Source organism: Chrysochloris asiatica, unplaced genomic scaffold, assembly GCF_000296735.1.
Source record: "Chrysochloris asiatica unplaced genomic scaffold, ChrAsi1.0 scaffold00175, whole genome shotgun sequence".
In the NCBI taxonomy this organism is placed as follows: Eukaryota; Metazoa; Chordata; class Mammalia; order Afrosoricida; family Chrysochloridae; genus Chrysochloris; species Chrysochloris asiatica.
The window spans coordinates 6,083,032-6,096,773 of NW_006408693.1; the positions used below are offsets into that span (position 1 = coordinate 6,083,032).

Here is a 13,742-nt window from a genome sequence, read left to right on the forward strand (position 1 = left end):
TAGCTGTGGCTGACTTTGAAAAAATAAAATAAAATAATAATAGTAATTCAGTCAAATGGAAGGGATTATGCAAAATAACCCCTGCTAAGTAATGAATATTCTAGGTCTGTGGTATATTGCCATTATATACAGAACAGCATTTCAATATAATGTCTTAAAATTGTTTAATTATTTAAGATAGAGCAAATCAAGAAATATAATTCTGCCATTGAAATTGTGTATGTTTTATACCAACAATTAAATTCCCAAATCCTAAAAGTCTGAAAAAGACATGTTATTATAAAGTATAAACCTAAGGGTAAGAACATTAATAGTGAAAAAGGCTAACACCATTTGACATTACAATGCTGTGTACAGTTCTTGGAATCCAAGTCTTCAATTCCACTGGCATGTGCAGTCTACGGGTTCTTGGAGAGTATATAGGATTTCAGTGCCATTTCCTGAGCAATACAATGGCACAGTCAAGTTCCGTACTCCATTTTCTCGGCAACATTTGCAGAATCTTAGGTGACTCTCAATATTGATGTTATATATAGTAGCTGATGGACACTTTCCATCACAAGATGCAACATTTACCTGCAAGAAAAAAATAGTGTTAGAAACACTGGTTTTCACTAATAAATCAGATAAAATAAGTCTTGTTTCTCAAGATTTTGATTAGCAGATATGTCAGAAATTGGTGGAGGTTATGTGCCGTGGAGTCAAAACCAACTCATAGTGATGCTGTACAGGGTTTCCAGGACTGTAAATCATAAGGGCAGCAGAAAGCCTTATCTTTCTCCCATGGAACAGCTGGTAGTTTTGAATTGCTGACCTTAAGCTTTGCAGCCTGATTCATAACCACTACGCTACCAGAGCTCCTTATGTCAGAAATTAGTAGGGTGAAATATAACTCAGATGAGCCAAAGGGATGTTAAATGGTCATGCCTAACAGAGCAGGCTGGCAAAATTCAAAGCATGAAATGTACACTTACAGCTAGGTGGGAATACAGACTGCATTAGAGATCCCTGAGGACACAAACCATTAAGCATTCAACTTCTATTGAAAAGGTTGGCGGTTCAAAGCCACCAAGTATGACATCTAGAAAGGTAGACCTGGCGATCTGCTTCTGAAAGGTCATAGCCTTGAAAACCTGATGGAGCTGTTGTACTTTACACAGACAGGGTCACTAAGAGTTGCACTGAGTCCATGATAACTAACAGTAACAACATGGACTATATTCATTACGCTCTAACTTCCCATTGTAAACTGCATTATGTCATGACTTAAGTAGACTTCAGAATCCAGTCACACTGATTCTAAAGGGGACAAAGCTGATATCTACAACTATTTATGCTGAGTAGAATTGCATAGTAAAAACAATATGTAAACAAATATACTTATTTAATTTCCATCTGTCTAGATTAGAGTCCTGGTGTGGTGCTGTGGGTTTATGTGCCAGACTGCAAAACTGTTTGAACTGCAAGGTTGGTAGTTCAAGCTCACCAGCTGCATCTCAGAAACCCTATACAGTGTCACTATGGGTCAAAACTGATTCAATGGCACTTCACAACAACAACAACAAACTAGAGAAATGATTGAAGTTGTTAAAGACTTCATTTTGCTTGGATCCACTATCAAAACACATGGAAGCATCAGTCAAGAAATCAAATGGCATATTTCATTAGGCAAATCTGCTACTCAAGACCTCTTAAAAGTATTCAAGAGTAAAGATATCAGTCTGAGGACTAAGGTGAGCCTGACCCAAACCATGGTATTTTAAATAGTCTGATACACATGTTAAAGGTGGACAATGAATAAGGAAGATTATAGAGGAATTGATGCATTTGGATTATAGTATTGGAAAAGACATTTAAAATATACCATGGACTGCCAGAAGAAAAAACAAATCTATGTTGGAAGAAGTATAGCCAGAATGCTCCTTAGAAGCCCAGATGGCCTGACTTCAACTCTCATGCTTTGGACATATTAGGAGGAACCAGTCCCTGGAGAAGGACATCATGCTTGGTAAAGTGAGGAGTCAGTGAAAAAGAGAAAGATCCCCAATGAAATGGATTGGCCCAGTGGCAGTAGTTATGGGCTCAAGCTTAACAACATTGTGAGGCAGATGCAGGAGCAGGCAGTGTTTCATTCTATTGTGCAATAGGGTCACTATGAGTAGGAATGGACTTGACAGCTCCTAACAAGAATAAGAGATTGGTTGTATCATTCAGAACTATTAATTATGTATGCTAAGAATAATTAATTGATGCTTACTCATTAATACTTTTAATATTATATTATAAAAAGAATCTCAAAGTTATATAAATGCTGGGATTTTGTAGGCTTACAAACACTTATTAGTACTGCGATACATATACTTCTGGAAACACATACCCTTTATGTTAAAAATATCATTTTTCTACTTACAGAGCTTTGACTTATGCAGTCCTGTTTCCTTATAATTGTTTTAATAATCACTCTCTGGCATACTCTTTCTTCTCGTTTGCCTGGTAAAATATGTAACATATTTTAATTTAATGAATAAATATTCATTAAAAGACTCATATAAAATTGTCTCAAGTTAACTAAATATATGAATATCTATAATAGAAAATTATAAAAATAGTGTATTTATATAAACCATATCGCTGTTTTGAGAAATATGTAAGCTATTCACTCTTACATATTTTATGTACAATGTTTCTTTTTACATTCCAAATAGAATTTTCCTTATATGTTCTGGACTTCTATTCTTTTTCTTATTATCTTAGAATATCTTAACAACAAATGTGAAAACATTCCACACATGTAATAATGCTAACATCAACCTGTGATAAATGTGTGTTTATAAATTTTTTAGAATGAACCATGGTATATATGAATAAATAAATGCATATATGTATACATACATCAATCACCAGCATCATCATTAACAAGAATTGTAACTGAACCTTTCCAAACTGAAAGTCAGGTTAAATTGTAGAACCTATGATATAGGATTATTGTGAATCAAAAATAGAGTACATGAAACTAAGCAGAGTTCTTGATTTATATGCTGTTATTGCTTTCAGCAGGAGCTATGGTAGCATAGTGGTTAGGAATCGGGCTATGAACTTTAAGGTCAGTTGTTCGAAACTACCAGCTGTTCTGTAGGAGAAAGATGAGGCTTTCTGCTCCCATAAAGACTTACAGCCTTGGAAACCCAGTACAGGGTTGTTATGGGTTGGAACCTACTCAACAGCACTTTACAACAACAACAACAACACATTCAACAAACTCTATTATAACTGGTATATAACCCAAACAAACCCACTACCATCAGGTCAGTTGTGACTCATAGCAGCCCTGTACATGGTTCCCAGTGCTGTAAACCTTTACAAGAACAGAAAGCCTCATTTTTCTGCCGTGGAGCTGCTCGTGGGTTGGAATTTTCAACCTTGAAGTTATCAGTTCAGTGCTTACCCTACAGCACCATCAATGCTCCTTTGCTGCATCAATAGTTTAATATATTTTGATATTGATGCCACATGATTCTATACAGTTCTAAATAGGCAATAAACACCACTTTTACATATTCATGGGATTTAACCCTTCGTGGAGGGGGATCTGAAATCTCTTTCTCAAGAACTTGTATATAAGAATCCAATCTTCTTGTTGTTGTTAGGTGCCATCAAGTAGGTTCTGACTCATAGTGTCCCTATGCACAATAGAATGAAACATTGTCCATCCTCACAATTGTTGTTACACTTGAGTTCATTACTGCTCCCACAGTGTCAACCCATCTTGTTGGGGATCTTCTTTTTTGCTGACCCACCATTTTATGAAGCATAATGTCCTTCTGTAGGGACAGGTCCCTCCTGATAGTTTGTCCAAAGCATGAGAGATGAAATCGTAACATCCTTGCCTCCAAGAAGCATTCTGGTGGTACCTGTTCTAACATAGACCTGTTTGTTTGTTCTCTGTCAGTCCATGGTCTCTTCAGTATTCTTCACCAACACTGTAATTCAAATGCATCAGTTCTATGGTTTTCATTATTCATTATCCAACTATCACATGCATATGAAGCTATTGAATATTCCATGACTTGGGGTGGGCAACCTTAGTCCTAAACTAATATCTTTGCTCTTGAACACTTTAAAGAGGTATTTTGCAGCAGATTTGCCTAATGCAATACATCGTTTTATTTCTTGACTTGCTGCTTCCATGAGTATTGATTGTGGATCCAAGCAAAATGAAGTCTTTGACAACTTCAATCTCTTTTCCAAATATCATGATGCTGTTTATTAGTTCAGTTTTGAGAATTCTTGTTTTCTTTACATTGAGGTACAATCCATACTCAGGGCTGTGGTCTTTGCCTTCATCAGTAAGTACTTTAAGTCCTCTTTGCTTTCAGCAAGCAAGCTCTTATCATCTGCATATCACAGGCTGCAAATGAGTCTTCCTCCAATGTTGATATCACATTCTTCATATAATTCAGCTTCTTGAATTATTTGCTCAGCATACAAGTTGAATAAATGTGATGAAAGAATACAGCCCTAGCACATACCTTTCATGATCCTAAACCATTCAGTATCCATTGTTCAATATGAATGACTGCCTTTTGGTCTATGTACATATGCTAACAAGTACAATTAAGGGTTCTGGAATACCCATCATCACAATGTTATCTATAGCTTATCATGTCCCACACAGTGATGGCCTTTTCCTAGACAATAAAGCACAGCTAAACATCTTTCTGGTATTCTCTGTTTCAGCCATGCACCATCTGACATCAACAATGCTATCTCTCATAACATGTCCTTGTCTGAATCCAGCCTCAATCACTAGTAGTTAGTTCCCTGTTGATATACTGCTATAGTTGCTGTCGAATTACCTCCAGCAAAATTTTCCTTTCATATCATATTAATGGTGTAGTTTTATATTTTCCTCATTCTGTTGGGTCTATTTAGAATGGGCACAAATATGGATCTCTTCCAGTCAATTGGCTCAGTATCCATCTTCCAAATTTCTTGGCATAGATGGGTGAGTGTCTTCAATGCTGCATCAGTTTGTTGAAAGATTTCAATTTGTATTCCATCAATTCCTGGAACCTTGTTATTCACCAATGTCTTAAAAGCAAATTGGGCTTCTTCCTTCACTACCATTGGTTCTTGATTATATGCTTTCTCTTGAAATGGTTGAACATTCAACCAATTATTTGATAGAGCAACTCTTTGTATTCCTTCCATCTTCTTTTGATGCTTTCTGAATCATTCAATGTTTTTTCCATAGAGTCCTTCAATGTTACAAATCAAAGCTTGAATATTTCCTTTAGTTTGAGAAATGGTGAGCATGGTTCTCCATTTTGGTTTTCTAACTCTAGGTTCTTGTACATTTCATTATATTTGACTTCGTCTTCTCGAGCTGCCCTTTGAAATTTTCTGTTCAGCCTCTGACTTTCTCATTTCTTCCATTTCGTTTAGCATCACTATGCTGGAGATCACATTTTGGAATATCTCATGACATCCATTTTAGTCTTTTCTTTCTTTCCTGCCTTTATAATAAAGATCTTGTGCTTTCTTTGTTGTATGATTATCTTGATGTCATCCCACAGCTCTTCTGGTCTTCAGTCATTAGTGTCTAATGCATCAAATATGTTCTTGAAACTATCTCTAAATTCATATTGGGTATGTTTGAGGTCATATTTTGGCTCTCATGGAGTTGCTTTAATTTTCTTTAGCTTCAGTCTGAACTTGGCATATGAGAAATTGATATTCTGTTCCACAGTAGGTCCCTGCATTGCTTTGGTTGATGACATTGAAATTTCCCACCATCTCTTCCCACAAATGTAGCTTAATTTGATTCCTGTGTCTTCTATCTGGTGAGGTCCATGTGTGCAATTGCCTTTTATGTTGTTTAAAAGGGTATTTATAATGAATAAATCATTGGCCTTGCAAAATTCTTTCATGCTATCTCTGATATCACTTCTATCATAAAAACCATATTTTCTAATCAATGATCTTCCTTTTTGTTTCAACGTTCACATTCTCATCACTAGTAATTATCAATACATCTAGATTGTATGTTTGATCCATTTCAGACTGAAGAAGTTAAGTTGGTAGAATTCTTCAATTTCATCTTCACTGGCTTTAGTGGTTGGTGCCAGTGGTATTAACTGGTCTTCCTTGTAAGCACATGGATATTATCCTATCCCAGACACCGTTGTACTTCAAGATAGGTCAGAAATATTCTTTCTCATGATGAATACTACAGCATTCATCTTGAATTTGTCTTCCCAAGCATAGTAAACTATATGATTTTTAGATTAAAATGGGCCAATACCAGTCCATTTCAGCTCATGACTAGAATATCAATGTTAATGCCTTCCATTTCATTTTTGATAACTTCTAATTTTCCTAGATTCATATGTCTTACATTCCATGCTCCAATTATTAATGGATGTTTATAGCTCTTTCTCCCCATTTTGAGTTGTTTTGCATCAGCAAATGAAGTCCTGAAAGCTTTAATCTATTCATATCATTATGGTCAACTCTGCTTTGAGGAGGCAACTCTTCCTCAGTCATATTTTGAATGCCTTCTAACCTGAAGGGCTCATCTTTTGGCACTGTATTTGACAGTATTCTGAGGCTATTCAAAATGTTTTCATCTTCAGTACTATACCTACCAATGTTCCACTGCTATTCATAAGGTTTTCAGTGGCTAAATACTCAGAAGTAGTCTTTCTTTCCTTCTTGCTAGTCTATCTTAATCTGGAAACTCTACTGAAAGCATGACCCTGCTGGCATTCAAAATGGTGCTGGCATAGTTTTCTGCATCAAAGCAACACACAACCCACAGTATGACAAACTGACAGGCGAGTGGTGGCAATCCAATCCTACAACACGTCATTGTTAACCTATTCTGTGTTGTAGTACTTTTTCAGAAAGTTCCTCTCAACAATTTTATAATTACTGTCCATAATTTAATTAGTAATTTTCCTAAAACTTCTATTTTTATTTTTATGCTAAATCCTAGACAGTTCGAAAAGAAAACAAAATTATTTGCATGATTATTCCTCTATTCTATTTTAGTCTTTAAAATCATTCAAAGCCACAATGAAATAAATATTAAAATTCAAACTAATATAAGATATATTACATGTACAAAACACTATCGGAATAATTATTGGAACTTTAATATACATCTTTAAATTAAAATTAATAAAATGGCATTTCTCAAATGTACTATACAGAACCATAAACTTAAAGTGTGTTTAAATAGATTTTTAAAAATATAACTCTCTAGATGTCCTTATTAAGGAGCTCTGGTGACACTATGGGTTAGGCACTGGCATGCTAAATACAAAGTCAATGTTTCAAAGCCACCAGTTACTCTGCAGGAGAAAAATTAGTCTATCTGCTCCCATAGAGATTTATGGTCTTGGAAATCCTATCTAGGACCACTTTGAGACAGAATCAACCAGATGACAGTGGGTTTTATTTCTTCATTTTGGTATATGTCCCTATTACAATCACAATACCATTCTCCTTATGATCTACTTATCTTTATGTAGGTTAGTATGTGCTGAGCAAATTTACCCATACCAAAAACCAAATCCATGGCCACTGAGTTGATGATTCCAACTCATAGAAACCCTATATAGAATTTCCAAGACAAAGTTTTTATGGGAGCAGATAGCCTCATCTTTCTTCCTCAGAGGGGCTGATGGGTTTGAACTGCTAACCTTGTGGTTACCAGTCCAACACCTAAACCCCAACACCACCATGACTCCTTATAAATTTTACTATAAAATTTTCTAGTCTCCTAGGCAATATGTTTTAGAAAATGAAACAATGAAGAAATTGCCAGTTAAAATTTATTTTAAAATATTTCACTCATACTCCAGAAAAAATTAACTAAGTTACAAGTTAGTAGTTATGACACAAACTTTAAATATTGTACATTATATAATTTGTCTTCTGCCTTATATTTTAGAGCTGAAATTTCAGAGAAAATCCAAAATCAGTATAAAACTAATTATAAAGTTAACACATGTAATATGTTTTCACTTACAGATCTTGCAACAGCCCTCATTGAAAAGCTTTACAACCCCTTCGTTCTAGGAAGAGAAAAGAAATATAATCAAAAGTGTTCTTTCATCTCCTATTATACTAGAAATAACCTTTTAAAAAAAAACCTTCCCATTATTTCTACTAAATGTATTGCTGAATATTTATAGGAAAATAATTGGAATTTATTTCTGATAAGAATTTATTTGTTCTTAAAGTTAAGAATAGATATTCTGTGTAAAATTAAATTATCTCTAAATTAGTTGTATGAACAAGAGTGCAGAAAAACTAACCTACTTTTTAAAAGAACAAATTTTAAATGCCATAAAAACATTTCCTACCAAAATAAGATGGTAATAAATCATCTAAATAGGCTATTCTCTTTTCCTAACTCTATAAAAAAAATCTAAGTGATTAGACTAGATTATGTTTCTAAATATAATTGAATACAAAAATGACCTACCTTTCTCTTCAATATTATTTTTAAAACTCCCTACCTTAGAATGTCTCATGCCTGTCTAAATAAATAAACAGCATTTTATTGATTATCTTTGGAATTCTTATAGTGAGTTGCTGATTGCTAATAGTAGTAAATTGCTCACAAAAAGTTAAGTAAAAGTATATTCTATTCCATTAGATCACAATTAAGTTTCCCGCCAGAGCTAAAATTCTATGACTTCAGTATTTATTGTATCTATTTATTTATCTAGTCATCACTGTTAAAAAGAGAAAAAGATCAATAAAATGATATCACTTTAATACACCTAAAAATATTAGTCCATACAAAAAAACAAACAATATATTTTAATTGGGTATTATTATTAGCTAAGTAATTAAACTATAGAGAATGTTTACAAATACGATATTATCTATATTAAACTAATTAAAATGTATATTTCCCAGTATGCTGTCTCTCAATAGACTCAGAGAGAATAAGAGATTGTTAGAGCAAAAAAAAGAAAGAATGAATCAGAAATTCTGAGGCTTGTGGTCAGTGCTATAATAGTCTGAGCTCAGAGAGAGAAAGGCAAGTTCCTCTCAGGCAAGCATGTATTAAAAGTTAATGACAGCATAAGTCTGTCTATTTGCTTGCTTAAGGAAGATAATTAGTGAAGTAACTGGCTCAGTAGCCCATATTTTAAAAGATACTAGATATTCTGATCAAATTACTCTTCAATAATTCTTTGATCTACACATAAACCTCCACCCACTTATCAGAAACCTTTTATAGGGTTTCATGAGTCAAAACTAACTCAAAGGCATTTAACAACAATATAACAACACATAAAAATGCAGTGTCCATTAAAAGAGAAGAAATTACTTGGGACAGAATATATTTCTCAAGATGACAAACAGAAATTATCAAAGGGTGTTTTTATTCATGTTTGAAATGATAGCATTTACTAAAATAAGTAAGTCACATAATAGATAAGACCTTGGAAAACAAACTAATATGTATGTTATCAATTACATTAGATATTACATTTTCTTATTTATAACAAAGTACAAACCATTTTGCATTCGGTCTCATTAAAGGGGGGACAGATCATACTGTAACTCAGAATCACTGCCCCCTCATCAGTCTTAACACATTCATATGTGGTGCAATTATAGTTCCAGGTACTTCCCTCCTAAAAATAAGAAGATAAAGTAACTATTTTATTATTATTAAAACGTACTAGATTTCTTAAGTAAAATATTTTCTATCCTACTGAAGGGCAGTTTCAGACATAAATAATATGCCATCTGAAAATGTCCCTAAATTTATCATACATTGTTGCTATTGTTAAGTGCCATTGAATTTATTCCTACTCATAACAACCCTGCATAGGGTTTCCGAGGATCAGCTGGTCAGTTTGAGCTGCCAGCCTTTCGGTTACCAGTACACATATATATATATATATCCTTGTTTTTGTTGTTATTTAATAATTAGCATCAAAATATTAGAACAAGGCCTTTGACACTCAGCCATATTAGATAATTAATTTTGTAGTAGATAAATAAATAGGCATCTATTTACACTATGAAATTGTCTATTTTATTAGTGTCACAAGTCCTGCTTTAATATTTTTCTCACTAATTATAAAACAACAAATCATAGTACTCATATACCTCCCATCTTACAATTTGTTTATTCTTCCTTCCACTCCCTTATCATCAAAAATTAAAATTTCCTTATCTGATGGTGCTTATTGACTTATGGTTATAATATTGTATGCATTAGGAAAATGCTCTGGACTACAAGGTTGGTTTGACCCTAAGGTCAGTAGTTCAGGCTCACCAGCCACTCCTTGGAAACCCTATATAGGGTTGCTATGAGTCAGAATGACTCAACAGCACTTAACAACAACAACAATAGTTATTTTAAATTCTATTCTTGTTTTAAAATAATTTCATAAATATAACAACTATTCACCTCATTCTTAATTTAATTTTTTAAATTTCTATTTAAAAAATAAAATCAGCTAAAAATAATTATTAAATAAATGTTGTTGTTAGGTTTCATCAAGTCACTTCTGACTCAAAGAGACCCTGTGTAGGGTTTCTGAATAGTGGTTAGTGGATTTGACCCACCGACCTTGAGATTAGCAGTCCAGTGCTTATTTTACAGTGCCACACCAGGACTTTAATTCTGGTCTGCATTTTTATTTCAATAATCCACCTTTTTTAAACCTAGTAAATTCTTGGCCTAAAGATTACTTGAGTACCAGTAAAGAATTTTTTATGATCCTGACCATTTCCCTTTATCTAGATTCATTCTGCTGTGCATAAGGTCACTATGAGTCATTAATGACTCGATGGCACCTAACAACAACAACAGATTCAGGAGGGACCACTCGCTGGAGAAGGATATCATGTTTGGTAAGGTGGAGGATCAGAGAAAAAGATGAAGACCCCCAGCGGGATGGATCGGCAAAGTGGCAGCATCAAGAGGCTCAAGCATGGCAATAATTGGGAGGTTGACCCAGGATCAGGCAGTGTTTTGTTCTGTTGTGCATAAGGTCACAATGAGTCAGTACCAACTCAATGGCACCTAACAACAACAAAAACAGATTCTATTATAATTTATTTTCATATCTTCTATAAATCTTTACTAGAAAAGATCTACAAGCATGGTATAAAAGATTATTTATCTGAAAACAAAAATCCTTGAGAGAGCCAAAAGTTGAAGATGTTGGTGTGTATTTGCCATGATGTATATTTGTGTTTTCAAAAAAATATTAGATACATAATTTAATCTTACATTGAAATTTCAATGCCATTGATGTTATTGTTATTGTTAAGTGTCCTCAAGCTGGTTCCAACCCAGAGCAACCCTATATAGGGTTTCCAAAGAGCAGCTGGTGAGCTTGAACCACCAACCTTGTAGTTCAAGTCAACCTTATAGTCCAGCGCATTAACCCACAGTGCCACACCAGGACTCCCTCAATGCTATCACCTGGATATGAATTATATATACCAATGTTTCCTAAATTATTGACATCTTTAGAGTTCATGTTGCCCTTTTACTCAAGTCAACAAATTACTACTTTTCCAAGTAGTCTTTGATTTTTTTCTCTCATTGACATCTTGTCTTCTTGACACTGTTTAAATTTCTATCAAAGTTTCTTCTTTAAAAGAAGACATAAATATTGCTAGGATAAAACAGATAAGCATTATCAATAATATCAACACTAACTAAATCTTATTTTGTACATAACTGTGAGAAAATCAGTTGTGACACAAGAAGACATTTTTTCATTTTTAATAAAATGTACAGGTTTGGAATTTAGGGTATTTGATTCATCTCATGTAAATAGGAATACGAGAAATTAGTCATCTAGAAAAACTATTAATGGGGCAAGGGAGACCCTCAAGAATAGCTATAATAAATTTAAGAAGCTGGAAGTACCTTCAGATAATGTAAATTGTAAACAGAATTTGTGACCTTCCTAAATCTGATTGTACCACACCATTAAGCAAGTACAAGTGAATTACGAAGTTCCTGGTGTGGCACTATAGGTTAAGCACTGGACCACAAGGTCAGTTTGAACCTCAAGGTTGGTGGTTCATATCCACCATCCACTCCTCAGAAACCTTATTCAGGGTCACTATAAAATAGAACAAACTCGACAGCATTTAACAACAATAACAACATATGTAAGGAGTGTGAGTCAGTGTTCTAACACTTCTAGGGTTACAATGGATAATTGGAGAATTCTGAATAATTAACATACTACTTTTTATGGATAAATGCAGTTGGTGCATTTATCTTTTTTTATTTTTAATAGTCAAATATTTGATTTTTTTCTCTTTTATACTCACTAAAATTTTTTACTGTCTAAATTGGAAATATTAATATCTTGAGTTTCTGATTTCTATTAAAATGCTTCATGTGCAAATAAATTATTATTGATGTTATACTGTATAATATCCCAAAGCTCATTTTGCATATCTAGGAAAACAAAACCAAATGGAAATCCATAATAAAATAAGTTTGAGAAAGAAGTTTAAAATGTTTACCACATAATTATTGCTTTAAAATGCAACGAATGCAAATGTGCTATGTATATTGTATAGGCACTGTATATATGTGTACATTGTATGCAGAATGTGTGTGGGGGGGTGTATGTATTTTTGTGCAACATTTCCCAAACTTATCTTCTTCAGAAAAATGGCACACATTTTAGGAAATAAGGAATTCATACCTCATATATAACGGATGCTCCATTTTCCATAGTAAATTTGCAGGATACATTTTTACAGGTACCACAACAATCATAATCACTTGGAGATGGAATATATACCTGGTGCTGCATATAATGATAATACATTAAATTAGCTGCCTACATAGTCCCATCATTTTTATATGAGTTAGTTCTGAAGTTGCTTCCCAAATTGCTACGCTTTTCTAGATCACCTGTTAGCATCTCTAAGATAAATTTTGAATCGTTTCAAATAATTGACTTTATATAGCTATACTAGAAGAGAAGTAGATTTCAGTCTTTATATCTAACAGCAAAGATTCATCAACCAGGCATAACAACCTCAGTCAAGCAGGCAGTAGACAAGAAGACACCTAAAGCTCAAGGTCACACATGGGAAAGTTAAAATCTGAATTGTGTAGATTTATGGCATTGTAGGATCAGCATTGGACTGTGAACCACAAGGTTGGCAGTTCAAACCCACCAACCAATCTTTGAAAACTCTATACAGGGTTGCTATGAGTTGGAGCTGACTTGACAACACTTAACAAAAACAACAACATCACACATTAAGAGATTGTTGGAATCATTATTTAAGTATATGTTTTTAACTACGTAGTGAGTATTCATGATTTCAAATTGTGGAGCTGCCATTTTAGGATTCATTAACTCTCATCAGCACAACTGGTAAAGAATACTTACAATATCACATTCTTTTGAACAATTCACCATTGTAAAATTCAGAGTGTGGTAGCCTGTATAGTTATCTTTTTCTTCCAGGCACTCAACTATATAGCAAAAATCCCCTTCCAAATACTTTGTTATTGATTGGCCAGGATTCAACACTGAGACTTCTTGAAGCATACATACATCATCCTTTTCTAAGATAAGAAAGAAAAAAACTCAACAAGAAGATTCTATAGTTTTTATTAATTAATGAAATTTTAAGTCATTATTTTGACTGTGATATGCCAATTTTTCAAGACCAACAAAGATCTTTACCTTTATATAAATAACAAGTCAAGA

The 13,742-nt window shown here is 33.7% G+C and overlaps 1 protein-coding gene across 1 annotated transcript in view; it reads right to left on the reverse strand.

The window, feature by feature from the left end:
* Positions 1-375: 375 nt before the first annotated feature.
* Positions 376-13,742, reverse strand: part of OTOGL (otogelin-like) — a 233,420-nt gene continuing 220,053 nt past the window's right edge. The window contains exons 49-54 of the mRNA XM_006871844.1: positions 13,419-13,597; positions 12,720-12,824; positions 9,543-9,662; positions 8,036-8,081; positions 2,411-2,490; positions 376-576 (exon numbers count right to left, since the gene is read on the reverse strand). Of these exons, the coding sequence (XP_006871906.1) occupies positions 376-576; positions 2,411-2,490; positions 8,036-8,081; positions 9,543-9,662; positions 12,720-12,824; positions 13,419-13,597 (731 nt within the window). The remainder of the gene's footprint in view (positions 577-2,410; positions 2,491-8,035; positions 8,082-9,542; positions 9,663-12,719; positions 12,825-13,418; positions 13,598-13,742) is intronic.